This window comes from Rhododendron vialii, chromosome 1a, assembly GCF_030253575.1.
Source record: "Rhododendron vialii isolate Sample 1 chromosome 1a, ASM3025357v1".
Taxonomy (NCBI): Eukaryota; Viridiplantae; Streptophyta; class Magnoliopsida; order Ericales; family Ericaceae; genus Rhododendron; species Rhododendron vialii.
This window is the reverse complement of record NC_080557.1, coordinates 46,670,475-46,687,758: the sequence shown is the minus strand read 5'-3', so window position 1 is coordinate 46,687,758 and position 17,284 is coordinate 46,670,475. Positions and strand designations below refer to the sequence as shown.

Below are 17,284 nucleotides of genomic sequence, written 5' to 3'. Positions count from 1 at the left end.
GTTTTTCCAAATAGTATTTTCATTAGACCAAGTGTCAGGTATCATTGTTTGTATTATGGCGCAAAGCAACAGACAAACCAACTAACGGGACTTTAATCAACCAATAGAAACATCAACAACAAGCTTGACTTTTTGAAGAAAACGGAGGTCTGTCAAGTCAACTGTCCACAGCCTCATCTTCACTGTAAAACCCTAGCTCTCCAAAACCCTAATCTCTCTCTCTCTCTCTCTCATCAACGACGATGGACGCCCACCCCACACGCCTAACCGGACCAGTCCGCTCGCGGAGCTCACAATCCCCGTCCCCCTCCCACTCGGCCTCGGCCTCCGCCACATCCTCCGTCCACCACAACCGCACCAAGCTCCCCCCCACCGCCACCGCCTCCGACGCGCCGTTGCCCTTCCCCTCCCCCTTCTCCGACACCACCACCACCCGGGACGGCGCCCTCACCTCCAACGACGACCTCGACAGCATCAGCGCCCGCCGCGGCGGCTCCGACTCCGACGAGGAGGAGTCCGAGGAGGAAGAGGAGTACGACGACTCGTCGATGCGTACATTCACGGCCTCGAGGCTGGGGAATAATGCCGAGAGGAGTAATGCGAAGATTAAGAGTGAGGGTTTGGTTAAGGTTGAGCCGTCTGAGGGTGGGAAGGACGGTGGAAGTGGCACTGGCGGCGGTGGAGGGGTTGGTGGTGGTGTTAGTCAGGTACCGGGTATTGTGGTGAAGGAGGATACAGGGAAGAATATTTTCACGGAGAATATGCAGACTAGTGGGGCTTATAGTGCTAGGGAAGAGAGTTTGAAAAGAGAGGTAATATCCCTGTCAATTCTTTTAATTTTATCAATCAAGTGATTAACTTTTTATGGAGCAAGTCCACCTATGTGCCAAATTCCATGCTAAAGCTAGATTTTTGCGTCAAGAATGGCAAAACGGACCCTCCTCACCCTTGTGCCAAACTCAATGCCAAATTTTGGCAATGCCATTCTTGGTGCGAAATTTGGCATCCAGTTTGGCAGCCATTTAATTTGCATCAAAAAATGAGATAGGTTTGATTCAATGGTCCTGACTGAGATTGTGCTAAAATGGGACCAAGCGGATGTAGTGATATTGCTATTTTTAGGCCTTTTGAAACTGTAGCAAGCCAAAAAATGACTTTGGCAATGCCTCTGGCACCAACAGGTGGACTTGCTGAGTTGTGTTAAAAGTTGTTTTGAGTTTATTAAACTTAGGCAATTACATAGTGGTAGAAAATGAGTAATATAGCCTTCCCCAATTGATTGGGACACAAGGTTTGGAATGGTTCAGTTGTTGTAATTTTGCATTGTTGAATGATAATAGAATTTGCAGATTTGAGACTTGGGAGGCGGTGCGTTGTTGCATTTGTGTTACTTAGACAATGATCTGTTATTCTTTGGAATTTGGCAGGAGGAAGCTGGAAGGCTCAAGTTTGTATGTGTTTCAAATGATGGTATTGATGAGCATATGGTTTGGTATCGATTCTTTTTCTTTTGTTTCCATAATGAATCTACTTTTCTTTGAAAGATTTAATATGTGCAGCTATGCAAGCTTTTTCTCGTAGTTGTTCTGAAACTTTAAGTAACAATCAAATAGGCCAAAACGTTCAATCAGTCATAAAAAGCAGTGCATTCGGATGGATGTCATTTTTTACTCGGTCTCTTCCTCAGGTTGATAGGACTGAAGAATATATTTGGCAGGCAGCTGCCTAATATGCCTAAGGAGTACATTGTTCGCCTTATAATGGACAGGTATGCCTTTTGAAACCTTCCTTTATGCATTAAAGTAGCAAGAAATATTTAAAAAAGTTATGTTCTACCTCAAAGGGATTGTGAATGGTCGAACTGTTTGACCATAACCCAGAATAATACTAGTAATGAGGCAAATATGTTTCGTCGAAATCTAAAGTCCAACATGACTCCCGTCAATAAGTCAAACAGTCCTAAAGTATTTGAATTGACTCATGATATCAGGAATGTTGTCTGGATTTCATGCTTTCTGCAACTAATTTGCACCATTTCAGGCTCTGTGGTAATTTGGTTATACTAACACTTTTGGTTTATTCTGATGTGCTTAACCTATTGTCTGATGCAGGAACCACAAGTCTGTTATGGTTATCAGACGTAATCTGGTCGTTGGTGGCATAACATACCGTCCGTATGTCAGGTAATATGCACATTTCTTTCTAACATATTACTATTGCAATGACTGCCTTGGTATTTTCATTTTTACCCATTTCCTGAAGATTCCTGCTTTAATTACTTTGTACTCATTTGTTGCGTCCGACAATGCCTGTTTGGTAGATTTGTGTGTCAGCTGGCAACATGATAGGCTGATACGTGAATGGTTTTACCTTTTTTTGACTTGGAGTCAATCCTCGTTAGTCAGCACTATAGATAGAGTAATCATGCGATAAGTGAATTATTGAGCCAGTCTAGCATACAGAAATTGGGACAAAGGTTTGGTCTCATGGATGCCATTCCTTATCAAGCTGGTGGATCAAGTGTTCTGATTTTTACATTTTCTCTGAAAACTGCTTTAGTTTAATTAGGAAGTGAAACTATTTGGAGTTCAATATTCAGTTTATTGTTTTTACCCGTGTAAGATACCTCTTTTGTTTCTCCACTGACACTAAGTTTGGATTGTTCTAGCCAAAAGTTTGGGGAGATAGCTTTTTGTGCAATCACAGCAGATGAGCAAGTAAAAGGTTATGGCACAAGACTGATGAATCACTTAAAGCAGCATGCTCGTGATGTTGACGGATTAACTCATTTTCTGACATATGCTGACAATAATGCTGTTGGGTATTTTATTAAACAGGTATCCTATTTTTTAAAATGCTTGCTTGTGATGCTCTTTTTTTCCCCTAACCAGTTGGTTTTCATGCGTTTTGGTATTTCACGTGTTTAGTTTAGCATCAGTTTGAAGGTGCATAAATATGTTGTTTTAAAGTTTTTGTTTGCATCTTTCTGGTGTAAAGATGGTAAGATTATCACCAAAGGCTGCATGAAATCGTAGGAGACAGTTCGTGCAATGGAGTATATTTTGGCATCTACTGGACTACGCTTGAGGTGAGAGTGTCTGGTGCAACTTGATGAAGTTGGCTGTGAGGGTGTGTTCCAGTTCTTCCCCTGGTCCTTCTACACTGGTTGAATCTGATCCGAACTCTCTCCCAGTCCCACCACATCCTTAGGCCTGCAAAACCTACCACAGTTAGTTCCTTTTGGCTGCATAGTGCCTAATCAGCCATATGCAGCCGAAAGGCACTCCAATACCTAAGTGAGTCTTAACTCAAGGGAGAAGAAGCACAAAACTTCGTTAGCAAGATAGTAAGTTAGTGTTCGCTTCCTTCTTTAGAGAGACTAAACTTGGGCTCCTGTGAGCTCGTGCCCTCCATGATGTCACTCATAACCGTTTTTGGGATTATCGTATTGCATAACGACTGTTAAATGACACGTAGGTGGTCGCCACGTGCCCGAGCCATGTCACTTGGTGCCTACATGGCTCTACCTTGTCACTTTGTCTGTTGAACCAGGCCTAGTCCAATGCCCCGCCCGCGATTCCACAGGCTGAACTGAACAGGGCAACTAGCCCGTTGAGGCCTCCACGTTTGGGCTCTAGGGCCCTTCTTCGTTGGGGTCAACTTGATATTGTGCCGCATGCTGTCAGATATTCGGCCCTGGGCATTGAGATAGCTTTAGGGCATAAAATTAGTCATCTTATTGTCCTGCTTGACGGTTGCTTTGGTAGCTTTTCATTGGTTGTTGCCTTGCCATTTGTTGTGGGTATGACTAGAATCCTATGTAAATTTTGATTCAACAGGTAAGCCAAGACTATAGGACCAAAGATTCTGGAACTTTATGACCACCATTCACTACTTGTTAGTCATAGGAATCAAAATTTATTCCTCCTTCAGAATCCAGATGGGCATTACAGAGTTAAAGTTTCTGGACATAAACTCTGACTTAGTGCCATAAACTCTGACTTAGTGCCTCCCTTTTTCTTGATGGTTTGCTTTACAAGGGAAGTAGGTGGGGTGAAGGAGGAAAGAAAAAGGTTTTTTCTTGAATAAATTGGAAATATTTCTGATATTGTCCTGTCAACATTCTTCTAATCTGCTAGATAGAAGTATGCAGCTGTCCTCCAATATGTGTGGACTACAGGCGCCTGCTAGGAAATGTGGTCATTTCTCAATTTCTGTAGTTTCACAGTATCTATTTGTTAATTTATTTCAGCCAAAATATCTTATCTTGAATGGACGACTTCCATTGTATGTGATGTATCCACTTTGGCAACCAATTTGTAGGGCTTTACGAAAGAGATTCACTTAGAGAAAAAACGGTGGCACGGGTATGTTTTTGTAGAACATTATGGTTGATGTTTAAACTGTTTAGAGATTATTTTTGTACGAAGTAACTTTGGGACGTTCGTTAATTGTTTTATAGCTTGAAGCAACGCTTGTCACTTTGTTCTATGCATATGTTTGGAATTTCAGTGAGAAGAATGTGTTATTATGTTCCACCTGGAATCATCCTACGTTTTTTGGATGGTCAGAGATAGAGGAAGGAGATAATAAGTTAAATGTCCTCCTTAATCTTTTTTCACCAACATGTAGCATGTATTCCAAAGAGTCATATTGAATTTGTTGAGCCAAACATGATGTCTGCAAAAATAGAAGTTTTTACTTGGGTACCAAACGTAGGTGTCTGCGACATTATAATTGTTACTTTTAGCAACCAATAGTTCCATATTATAACCTCCCATTAGGCTCACCCATCCATCTAGGGTCTACCAGGGGGGTAGGTACTTGGTTTACCTACCAAATAGTTCTCTTTTTTTTTTTTCCGCAAACCGAAGTCTTATCTGAATTGAGAATTGCAATTCTTTCTTCTTCTTTTTTGTGTGTATGGGTTTGGGTGTGGTTCCTTTCTCTTCTGAATTCAAAGCAAGATGACTGCCCTTTCCATATTGATAGCAAAATTATTTTCTGACCATTGCTATTTCTTTTCTCCTGTCCGCATTTCATTAGATAAGAACTTTTTGTACTTCGCAGTTTGTTATTAGGCATTTTTCTTGTTTCAGCTATATTAAAGACTATGACAGCGGAATCAAAGCAAGATGACTGCCCTTTCCATATCGATAGCAAAATTATTTTCTGACCATTGCTATTTCTTTTCTCCTGTCCGCATTTCATTAGATAACTTTTTGTACTTTGCAGTTTGTTATTAGGCATTGTTTCTTGTTTCAGCTATATTAAAGACTATGACGGAGGAATCCTTATGGAATGCAAAATGGATCCAAAGCTTCCGTACACTGATATATCAACTATGATACGCCGTCAGAGGCAGGTTGGTTAAATTTGCCCAGGCAATGCATCCAGTAATGTTGGAAAATGAGCGGATGGCATGTTGAGAACATATCACTTCTTATGCAATTGGTATACGAGCCAAAAGGAAAAAAAATAAGAAAAAAATTGACTTACCTGGATTGCAATAGTTTAGCTTATTCAGTGCTTGGTGATTTTAGCAGAAGAAGATGATTTCTTAGTAGTAAATTTTGCTTTTGCTTCCTTATTTTAATGGCAGGCAATTGACGAAAAGATAAGGGAGTTGTCAAATTGTCACATTGTCTACGCTGGGATTGACTTTCAGAAGGTACACATTCTCATCAAAATGAATCACTCATGTACAAGAATTTGGATTACTTGTAGTATGATTATTGTTACGTTCTTTTATGTATATAAATGTTTGATTTTTTTTTTTAGAGTAAAGAAACAAAGATAGCCAAAGGCGAGGGACACTTTTTTGTATACTTCCAAATAAAGACATAATGGTACAATTTCCGTGCTTCTCAATAAACGTTGACAAAAGTTAAACCTGATTTCTAAACCATGTGTTAGAATGATATCAGCCATTGTCTGTTTTTTCTCTAATTTTGAGGAACTCATTTGAAAGACAATGCTTTGTAGACCCTTCATGTTAAAACTTGAAACCATCTTCCATTTGATTGTTATGAGTCCTACTTGTTGACAGACAGTGACTATACAACTGATTTCGTGATTTACCTACATTGGGTTTCCTATTTTAACTTTGTGCAAGGATGGTTGTGGAGCCCCTGTGCAACAAGCATACTTAACTAGAGTGTTTGTATATGTATTGAGATGAGTTTGGATGAAGTCAAATTCTTGTTCCTGTTGTAGGATAGCTGAACTAAAGTAACACCTGAACCCGTAATCACACATTCACTCAGCATAGAAATCCTCACCCCCCAAAGGTAGGAACAGCTCAACAGGTTTAGGTTTTTAAGCTGAACTCAATTAGCTTGTAATATCCAATTGCTGGTAGGATTGCATATCCATACTGTGCAGGAAGCAACTGTTTAACCAGAGCAACTGTAGCATTTTGGGTTCTCCTTTCGATATGATATTTTTCTGAAGTAGATTGTGTTTGATGCATAGCCCTAGCATTGGGGAGGCACCCCTTCAACCTATTGTTGAGTTATGTTGTGTGCTTCAGTTCTAGTTCTGATTAAGGACTTCTCTTATCAGAAAGAAGCTGGTATTCCCAAAAAAATTGTCAAAGTTGAAGATATTTCTGGCTTGAGTAAGTTTCCCCATGCTTTCAACTTGTCATAGGCATATACTTAACCAAGAATTTATCTATTTGTTGGGACATAAGGTGATTCCATTTACTAGTTGCATGTGCTGTTTAGCCCTTGTAAACTCCTCAATCATAAATGATGATCAACAAATTCACAAAGCGGACTCGAGGGCTCTCGTATTAATGAGAATGAACGCACTCCTCAAGACCAGGCATGCAGCTTGCTGGCTGCGCCATGCCCTTTCCTCTTTTGGTGGAGACGGTGTAGGCTTTTTCTATATTGCTGACTGAACTCTGCGACCTTATTTATAACTCCCTTCACTGGGAAGGGAGTGAATCTAGAAACAGAACGTGTTCCCATGAAGTTTTTGTAATTGTTAAGTACTAATCTAGAGTTGGTGGTGATGTTGCTAATAGGGGAGGCTGGTTGGACACCTGATCAATGGGGTCATTCTCGGTTTAAAACAGTAAATGCTTCTGGAGACAATGCCTCAAATCAGAAATCTTTGACCATGTCCATGCGTGCACTTCTAAAGGCAAGTTTGAGATTCTTTCAATCTTCCTCTTACCTTGGTTTTATTTTGATAGAAGTGGTTTCTATTGGAAGTTTTGAGTTTTGCTGGGAAAGTACTCTTAGAAATCTTTTGTTATTGGCTTTACTAAACTGTGGTTGTATATGTAGAAAAAGCATCATAGATAGTTCCTTTGACTGCATGTGCTGAACTTAGTTAAGCTTGATTCCCATTTTTCGAGGATGCTGCTGTCATGCTGTGGTTTATCCATTGTTGTAACTGTTTCTCACAGCTACACGTCTTTCATTACTTCACCCGAATACCCCTTTTTCTAACTGAATCTCACAGCTAAATATCACTGAATCTCAGCTACATTAGCTGAACAATCCACCCCCACGAGAATGACAGATGTTCTGCAGTTTGTCCACATTTATGCATATTTCTCGTAGCTATGTGTTTAGTAGTTTTACGTGAAAGCCTACATACGTGGATAATATGTCCAACTGCAGCTTTTTCTCTTTCGAATTTATAATTGATTGAAAGAACGAGGGGCTAAGTGGAATCCAAAGAGAGAGATTTTGACACAGAGGAAGCTTTTGTTTTGGAAACTTGTAGAAATCATGCAATTCTTTATTTTTGCTTTAGAGTACTTCCTCTTTATTCCAGACACACACAAACACTAGTTTAAATTCAATCCCCTGCCTTCACGTCGTTTTGGTATTTTCTACGCTTATGGACAGTCTTCAATAATAGGCAATGCATGATCATCCTGATGCTTGGCCGTTCAAAGAACCAGTTGATGCACGTGATGCTCCTGACTATTATGACATCATTAAAGATCCCATGGGTAAGGAAGGATATTGTTCATCATGCAACCTATGTTTTTAGATTTATTCCATGTAGCAATGGAGGACCAATGGGTTCTGTTGTTGTTGTTGTAGCAATGGAGGACCAAGACCTACTAATTTATTGAGTTAATTTCATAGCTATTGCTGGTGGTATGCTTTTCACTTACAAAGATGTTTATCTTGTTAATATCAAGTGGATTCATGTCCTTGAAGGGGGTCTGGAGTTCCAAATCTTTTGCAATGCTCCCATGATGGCACTAAAAACATAAAGTCAAAGTTTTGAAATTTCGTCTTGTGTGAAAGTTTAGTTACTCAACGTGTGGAATCACTTAAGTAAAAAGTTGTGAATAGAACAACTATAACATCATTCGCTGTGAATAAACTGGTTTTATCTTTCGCTGTCTTTCTTTGGTGGAAATATTTTGGAAGTTCGCTACGGTGTTTATCACCTTCACCAGTGAATTATTTGATTTCAAGATGAACGTTAGACACAACTGACTCAAAACGTTGTGGCCACCTGCCTTCAGCAGTGTAATACGTGACATTGGGTTGGAAGAAATGTCATAACATAGAAAAGCCGACTATGACCATATTTCAGTTTTGGTGGAAACTTCATTGTTGGGTTCGTGGTTACACTTACATAAAGTGCCTCTGGCTACTTGGAAGTCTTAGTTCTTAAGATTCTTAACTAGGCGGTTTTTTTCTTTTGTGTAAGCTAAATAGTTGAATACAGAATGGATTATGCTGCCAACTCTTAAGCTATAGCATGATGACCTCATAATCGTCACATCACAGATTCACATGTATCTTGGTTGTCGTCATCATGCTTTTGGGATTGTTTTCTTTCAATTTTCGAAGTCTTTCTTGTGCATTTTGTATTGAAATTTCAATGCTGGGGTGGTTATTTTCATGCAGATTTGAAAACGATGTCAAAGCGTGTGGAGTCAGAGCAATATTATGTGACTTTTGAGATGTTTTTGGCGGATGTGAGGAGGATGTTTGCCAATGCACGCACATACAACTCGCCTGAAACAATCTACTATAAATGTGCAACCAGGCATGGGTGCTCTAATCCCTAGCTCTTTATTACTCTATTTTATGTTGATATTGTTTGATGGTTACACTCGTCAAAAATATGAAGAGTAATAGTAAAAGATTGTTGTTGTAACTTTTGACCGGTTATTGCACAGGTTGGAAACCCATTTCTCGGGCAAAGTTCAATCTGGTCTCCAATCTGGTACCAAAATCCAGCATTGATAAACTTCAGTCGGGAAGAGTATATATTCTACTTAAGCTGTAATTTTATAAAAACTAAAGGTTCCTTGCTCCTTTTTAGTTGAAATATAATAATTACCTTCTTGGTTTTTATGTATTCATGTCATGCAATTTGTTGTATTAATTAGGCTGGTGTTTTTAATTCTGGCCATGTTTAAAAAGTTTGCAAAACCAGATCAACCATCGTGTATTCGAGACGATAATAACTTTCGTTTGGGATGTGGATACGTGCCATGGTTGTCGTCTTGGGTTGGGTTTCACTGATTTTTTCATGGTATGGAAACTTTCCATGCTTGTTTGTGGAATTGTGTTTGAGTGACAAAGCTTGTCACCATGTTGACGATACCAGGAAGCCCTGTCCCTTCCGGGACCGAGGGAACTATATCATAAAGTGTTGTTTCACAGTCTGAATGTTTTCATGAAATCTCTTCACCTCCTAATATTTATCATGTGGCATGGGTGCATTGCCCTGTTACTTTTGTGATTGCGATGGGAAATTATTGTTCTAAGTGCCCTCCCTACATGGTTTTTACTTGGTCACCTGAGGGTTAAGGTCCGAAAGCTAATAAAGGCACCATCTCTTGTAAGAGTGGGGAAACAAGAGGGAAAGCCCTCTTCTCCCTTTTTACTTGAAATTTTTGCGCTCGTAATAATGGGCTTTAGCTACATTGAATCAAATCCAAAGCAAACTTGCGGACGTCAATTATGGGTAAAACCTCACTAGCACCCCTAGGTTTCACTTAAATCATATTGCATGCGCCTACTTCTTTTTGTGAAATTGTGCATCACTTGAACCCATAAAACTCATCTCTCTCTCTCTCTCTCTCTCTCTCTCTCTCTCTCTCCCTAGATAATATACATACTTGATGATATCGATATATTATCAATAAAATTAGTTTAATCATATTATAATCAAATAAAAATCCAGTTGTGTTCAGATAAATAGCAATTTAGAGAAAGTGGATCCATGATTGATCCATGTCTTTTCATTTTTATTCTTTAAACTTTTCTCAATCTCGGTTCATACTTTCATTCTTTTTGTATTGCTCGCTGGTATAAATACTTTAAAGAAAAGCTTTAAAAAATCGCTAAACACCCAGAAATAACCACTATTTTAAAAAATTATGTTAAATAGTCCAAACCACTTCTAAGGGGCCGTGCAGTGTGCATTCACATTTTATCTTTTAAGAATTTGTGTTAACCAATCGCATTTTGATTATGCATGTCATTACCCTCTTTTCAAACAAGAAAGTCCAAACAACAATTGTTTTTTCTTTTGAGAAATGAACAATGCATATACAATCAAATTGACACAGTAGTAGGAGAGATAAGAGATCTCTTATATCCTACCGCTATTACATCAGCTTGCTGCACTACAACACGATTAACCTTACAAACAGAAATAGTGTAAGCATCAAAGAAACAACATAATCCATGGTTTCCTCCTCTTGTTTACACAGTGGACAAATCACATCCACTTGAATCTGTCTTTGATGTAGAGCGGTCATGACAGGAAGAATCCTGTGAGAATCAATTCCCAAACAAAAAACTAATATTTTGCCGCAATGTATAAACCCCATAATTTGTTTGCTGGAAGAAGTCCTCGTCGCCAAGGCCACGAGATTTAGCCACCACCTTTGTATAGTTTGTTTGATGTGGCTGCATTCAGTGTAGCTTGGAAAAGGCATTTGGCTAATACCAGAGCAAGCTACAAGTCCTGCCACGGACAAATTCATACTACAATGACACCATGGAATTACAACTACAATACCGACAATCTTGTTTAGTTACAAACCTTTTGTAGACGCTTCAGGGGAAATGCAACAGAAAAAAGGAATTGACCATTGAAGGGCCTTTTATCGAAACTTAGGTGCACTAATGGCGCCCTGTGAGACTACCTAGGAATCAACGCAAAAATGGTTAAATATTGTACATCCCAGTTTACAAAGACAAAATGGCTAATCCAGTATGCTCAATTGCGGAAAGGAAATTTATGTCTCGATCTTAAGAATACCTCTACTAGAACGCTCGGGTCAAGTCCTATTTTCTCACTCAGAAGCAATCCTTCAGAAAAAGATGCCATCATATTGCAAATGTTGCAAGACGTTTTACAATAGTTAGTCACATATTGCAAGCACTGCAACACACACACACACACACAGAGCAGAACCTTCCCATGATCATGCTCACAACAAGTTTCATTGCAGCTCCATTCCCCACGTCTCCAAGGAAAAACCTCAACTGGAGTGATACAAAGGGGATGTTATAAGAGGACATCATTAAATAACACGGTGAAAGAAGACAAACAAAAGCACCAGCTATCTAGCTGCATGTGGTATCTCATGTTCCTCCAAAGTTCGACTTCGACAGTCTCAGAATATAGATAGGTGGGGCTATATGGATACATGGAGCAACCAACCCAAGTTAAGATGTATGATCTGTGGGATGAACGGAGGGGAAGGAGGTGGCAAAACACAACATACATGAAATCGCCAAACAACAGTGTAAAGGACATAACTACTTGTTGCAAATATACTTACAAGATGTATAGAAGACTTGCATACTTGTACTACTAAAAAGAAAATCTTTTTATTTAGGAATGGATGCTAGAGAGTGAACTAAACAAACACTACTGAAATTCAAGCCAAAGAAAGAGGCTTCAAATGGATCATTTCGAGCCAAAGAAAAAGGAGACAAGCCTCAGTTGTGTACATCTGACCGACAGTTCTAAGAATAGAGCATTGAGATTTCTAAAAAGAATACAGGACCAACATCCTAGGAGCCTAATATCTTTTTCTCCCGTGCTATTAACCACAATAAGTAAGTTCATGGTGTAACTCTCACAAAATTAAGTCAGCGGTTGAAAATTTTTTGCCTTCTATGCAAGAACATTAAGATTAGTTGGCTGGAGCAGTAAAAGAGTGTCTCCTTTCGAGCATAGACTAACCTAAATAAAAGGAACACAAATAAGATGTAATTCGTGCCCAAATTTATCAAGATACTCAAATCCTAAACAAACTGTACTGAATGTGAGAGGGATAGCTATAAGCCTGCAAGCCAATATGTTCCCTATATACCCAAAATCCCAAACTGGTGCCTATTTCAAATCACGCCTAGCAAAATCGTAACTCCAAATCCATGATAATAAAAGCATGAGGGAGATTTGGTGATAGGTCCATTACAGAGCAAACAAACTCTCAGTCTCGAAATCCAAGTTATCAAATCCAAACTTGAGCTACTCTCATTGAATTATAATTTATATGTTAAATCTCTTGATCTGGAATCTACATCCATCCGGAAGGATCCTTATTTTCCTATCTTCCATTGATTCATTGAACAAACCAACACCCCTTTCAAAACCATCAGTGAACCCATAATTCCAAGACCTAAAAATCTAACACGAGCTGGCAATGACAAACTACATTTTGGATGTAAGGGGTAAAAAAAAAATAGTTGAATAGAAAATATAGAGTTGAATTGCTTGGAAATTAAAATGCTCTCTTGAAATCCCAAACACATGATTACACCCAACTGGAAAATTCACCAAAATAATACCTTAAACACGCAATTAAGATCAAAATTCAGAGAGAGAGAGAGAGAGAGATTTACGTTTGGCCGCGTGAAGTGATTGAGCATACAGAGTGGAGAAGCTTGAACGATTCCCAATGGATTTCGTCGGAGAAATTCTTGGAAATGGAGAATTAAGAATCCAAGTAGAAGATGATAGGCGGTGAGTGCCATGGATTTCTCCTTCGCCAGCGAGGTGCAGCGTGTGGTGATGAAAAGACTTCGATTTAAAGCCCGACGAAGGAGAGGGTTTTAAATGCCAAAGTAAAGTCGCCTTTGAAAAGCGCGAGTAAGACTTCGCAGGTTCCACATGCGAAGTCTATTTACCACAGTCATGCTATACTAGTAATCAAATTTGAACTTATTTCAGATTCATTTTAAAGATCTAAATCGTTCATATTGTATAAATCATCAAGATCACTAATTCTAGAAAAATTTATTGTTATCGGATACAAATCAATATCTTATCGAGAAGCTAAATGAAGTTTTTGCATTGGTAATAATAGGCTTGAATGCGTAGAATCAAATCCGAAGCAAACTGAGCGTTGTAATTATAGGTTTGGCTACTCAGTAATCAAATATGAACTTATGTCTGATTCATTTCAAAGATCTAAATCGTTTATGTTGTAGAAATCATCAAGGACAGTAACCCCAGTAAAAGTGATCGTAATCGGATACAAAGAGACATATTATCGAGATGTTAAATGAAGTTTTTGAGTCTATAATAATGGGTTTGGCTGCATTGAATCAAATCCAATAAAACTGGCTTTTGGAAATCGTTTAGCCTTTAACCAGATCAGAATCGGAACCACCCCAAAAATCCTAATCGTGAATCGAACGGAGCTCCGGCGACGATAGGCACAGGTTCTCTCTCTCTCTCTCTCTCTCTCTCTCTCTCTCTCTCTCTCTCTCTCTCTCTCTCTCTCTCTGTGCGTGTGTATTTTGTTGTTGTTCTGTGTACATAAAAGATTTGGGGTCCAGTAAATAAACGCACCTTCAGGGACTTTTTTTTTTTTTTTGATCAGCCACCTTCAGGGACATGGGTTCTGTCGTGAATCCATTCAAGACAGATGTATAGGAGAAACATCCAATTGGGTGGGGGGGGTCCTTCTTTGAAGCATTTTTGGGTGCTAAAAGCGGAGGCTTTCTGGGCTTCTGCTCAGGGCCGGCCCTGATTTGATTCGCAGTAATAACTGACGTTCTCGCACGTATTTTCCTTTTTACAGCTGTAATATTTGTCTTAAATGGCTAACAAGGTTCAAGTCCCTACAAGAAACTCAGCACTCATTGCTATGATTGCTGATGAGGTAACAATCTTCTTCTTTATATCCGTGCTTCGGTAGTGAAATTGCTTGGCATAGATATATCTGATCATAGTTGTGTTGGACACTCAGATTCTGAATTTTTTTCGAATTTTGCGTATAAGACATAATTGGTTGTTACTGTTATTTACGTTTTTTCCGCTATTTACTTAGAGTGTAACAAGCCTCTTTGGATTCTGAGAAATGATCTGATAACAAAAGGAGAGTTCTTTCTCACCAAATCTCACCATTTTGAGTTTTGACGATGAGATATGGTGAGAAAGGTGAAAGGGCCAAAATTTCATTTTTGTACTGCTCTCTCCATTTCTCACCAAGTCATTCAATCCAAATGAGTGATTTGGTGAGACACTCTAATCCTTTCTTTTCTTTTCGTACCAAATTACTCATTCCAAAGGGTTTAGTGTAGAGGTTGCGGAAAAGGGGATAAATGTAGGATTTAGCGCTTTTTTGGTTATATAGCTTGCTATAACCTAATTAGATATGTTTTCTTCGTTCCTTGCTTCTCAATTTCTGCTGATGCAACCCTTATACTGCTGTTGTAATCTGATGTAGGACACAATAACTGGATTTTTACTGGCTGGAGTTGGAAATGTGGACTTGAGAAGGAAGACAAATTACCTTATTGTGGACTCAAGTATGCTTTTGAGCTCGGAATGTTATTCTTTTTTTATGGGGTTGCTTGGTCTTTTCTTTTAATGTTTTCTAATTGCTCCTGTGGTTCCATTTCCGAAGTGAACATTCCCCCTTGTTTTGGGTGCTTGGATGCCCTTTGGCCTAAAAGAATGAGTAGACCGTTACCCTACCGTGTGAAAGAATGTACTCAGCAATTAGATAAATGGCTTTTGATGTTTTTATCTTTAGTAGCTGTTTCTGGCAGTAATTGTTACCAAAACAAACTGCTGGTATCGAATAATATACTCTCCCAATACAAATATCGTAATTTGGATTGTTAGAAACTTCCTCTAGGTCTAATCTTATGATGTAGACCCTTTTTTCCCTACAACCGTTCTTACACCTTCCTGTGCAATGGACTAAATTTAGATGAAATCAAATTCAAAATCTGTTAAGTTGCTGAGAAATGTTTGAACTTAATAACTGCTTTGGCTTGGAATTACTGTTTAATGGTTTATGGTTCCAACCTTGTTTTCTTCCTTTGTTTATCCTCTATCACGATGTGGAGCATTTTTTTTTCCAATGTCAAATTTGATCAAGTTTGCGAAGATTCGTTTTCTTTGCCAGCTATGAATATTCTTACCTTGGCTTATGGAAGTTCTGTCATTATGGCCTAGAAACTACTGTTAAACAAATTGAGGAAGCGTTCAAAGAGTTCACAACAAGAGAGGACATTGCAATTGTGATGATCAGTCAGTATGTAAGTTGTTTATATCACTTTGTCATAATCCTCTTTCTGTGGTTATGCATATGCAATTTAGAAATTTGGCTCAAATGGTGCAAGTTCATTTGTTATTAGACGTGTTTTTTTTTTACTATTATTATCTATTTTGGTAATTGGCATGTGTCATTGACTTTGCTAGAGGAAGCCATCATTTGAAAACCACTCTGCTGCCAGATGAGCGGCCATAGCCCTACTGTCTATTGCCATATGAATTGCTGTCTTCAAGGCTTTGGCTTCCCCAGTTGTCCATAATTATTTCTCATGGAGGTGTTTAAACACTGCTTGAGCATACATAAAACCAAACGTTCATTGCCCAGAGGAAATTTTGAACAAAATGTAAGAACTAGCCTCACTTTCGAATTGCATTATCTGGCTTGCACCTGAAATGCCCATTCTTGTATGTAATGTAGTACTTTGCTATTTCCTTTCCTTCTTTCCTGTTTTGCTTTTTTCTGTGGTTCAGCTTTCCTTTTATGGTTACTTTAGATTAACCAGACGACCGTATGCTATGCCAAACCTTTAACTGGCCCAAGGAAATGCTTATCTGTGGGTCTCGTCACTTGTCCATGAGGATAGGTTGTTAAAGAGCTTGCATGCTGTTTTTTCTTTAGGACTTTATCTTTTGCTGCAATAGTTGAACATTCTTCCTAACCTTTAAGTTTACCTTTTTGCAATATGAGATATGAGCGGTACAAATACAAGATCCCATTGATTTGTTTGTAATTTGTTGTAGTAAGAGGCATACTAGTACTCAGACTTTGCATTATTATACCTTCAAAGTTCTCATATGATATCTGGACAAAAAATTGTCGGATGTTCATTTTCAGGTTGCAAACATGATAAGGTTTTTGGTGGATAGCTACAACAAGCCAGTTCCAGCAATATTGGAGATTCCTTCCAAGGACCATCCTTATGATCCTACCCATGATTCGGTTCTTTCACGAGTGAAGTACCTCTTCTCTGCTGAATCAGTGGCTTCTGGGAGGCGTTAATTCTGCCTGTAGTTATATCATGTTTCACACCATTTCCCTTGTGTTGTGTCGTGTGTATCCTGAAACACTTTTTTTGCTTGCTTATCTTAATTCTTTTGACGAAACATGTTTCAAGTTCGAGCTATAGTTGTTCTAGATTGAAATTCTGAATAAGCTACTTTTGTCGAAAGCAGTCGTTGAATGCTTCTTTCTATATTGCAAATGACTTAAACTGGATTTGGGTGATAAATGTTCAGCCCAAGTTACTACTCGGAATCAGAAAGCTGGGGTTATTCTAGTTTGTTTCTCTTGAGATGGCAACAAGAATTGCTCATACCGACAGTGCAACATTTGAGAGGATTGAACACAAGGCCTCTGAACGTACGGTTGATCTTATGACAATCTTAACTGGTAGGGTGCCTATAGATTTACATTTTAAGTTTCAAACTGGATGTGCATTTCAAAATCAGGATTGCAAAATAAAATGTGCTGATGTGAAGGATTTGGTGAAGATTTGTTGTTCCTTTCAATCCTTCTCCAGGTGATTTGATGAACATCAGATAGGAAAGAGGAAGTTCAGAAAACGAAGAGGGATGGTCATTTTGCAAGTGGTGTCCAATTTTTTGCAGACTTGCGCGACAATTTGGCATCAACAAAACTCTATCAAAATTTTTGACGACAGATGCTGGCCACGCCTTCGGGCTTGCGACCTAAATCCATAAGAAAAACACTCCAACCACACAAGAAATTACGCACGCTTTGATACTCCAATAATAA

General features: G+C 38.9%; 3 protein-coding genes across 4 annotated transcripts; 2 read left to right on the top strand and 1 right to left on the bottom strand.

The window, feature by feature from the left end:
* Positions 1-99: 99 nt before the first annotated feature.
* Positions 100-9,511, top strand: LOC131322029 (histone acetyltransferase GCN5). Its single transcript, XM_058353130.1, has 13 exons — positions 100-812; positions 1,428-1,492; positions 1,688-1,768; positions 2,112-2,183; positions 2,669-2,837; positions 4,324-4,367; positions 5,266-5,365; positions 5,603-5,671; positions 6,565-6,619; positions 7,034-7,152; positions 7,882-7,975; positions 8,892-9,033; positions 9,167-9,511. Exons 1-13 carry the CDS (start codon positions 243-245, stop codon positions 9,231-9,233), a joined length of 1,647 nt encoding a protein of 548 aa, XP_058209113.1. The 5' UTR covers positions 100-242; the 3' UTR covers positions 9,234-9,511.
* A 952-nt stretch (positions 9,512-10,463) lies between these two features.
* Positions 10,464-13,069, bottom strand: LOC131322018 (glyoxylate/succinic semialdehyde reductase 2, chloroplastic-like). 2 transcript variants are annotated; one of them, XM_058353114.1, is made up of 4 exons: positions 12,861-13,069; positions 11,422-11,492; positions 11,266-11,338; positions 10,464-11,149 (listed from the first exon to the last, which is right to left on the bottom strand). In XM_058353114.1, the coding sequence occupies exons 1-4, from the start codon at positions 12,990-12,992 to the stop codon at positions 11,108-11,110; spliced, it is 318 nt and encodes a 105-aa protein (XP_058209097.1). In that variant the 5' UTR covers positions 12,993-13,069; the 3' UTR covers positions 10,464-11,107. The 2 variants fall into 2 exon arrangements, 1 of the variants encoding a protein (XP_058209097.1); XR_009198677.1 differs by lacking the exon at positions 12,861-13,069 and adding an exon at positions 11,671-12,849 and having other exon boundaries at positions 10,464-11,492.
* Positions 13,070-13,415: 346 nt separating this feature from the next.
* Positions 13,416-16,757, top strand: LOC131322013 (V-type proton ATPase subunit F). Its single transcript, XM_058353102.1, has 5 exons — positions 13,416-13,682; positions 14,045-14,125; positions 14,693-14,774; positions 15,430-15,512; positions 16,364-16,757. The coding sequence occupies exons 2-5, from the start codon at positions 14,063-14,065 to the stop codon at positions 16,526-16,528; spliced, it is 393 nt and encodes a 130-aa protein (XP_058209085.1). The 5' UTR covers positions 13,416-13,682; positions 14,045-14,062; the 3' UTR covers positions 16,529-16,757.
* Positions 16,758-17,284: the final 527 nt, after the last annotated feature.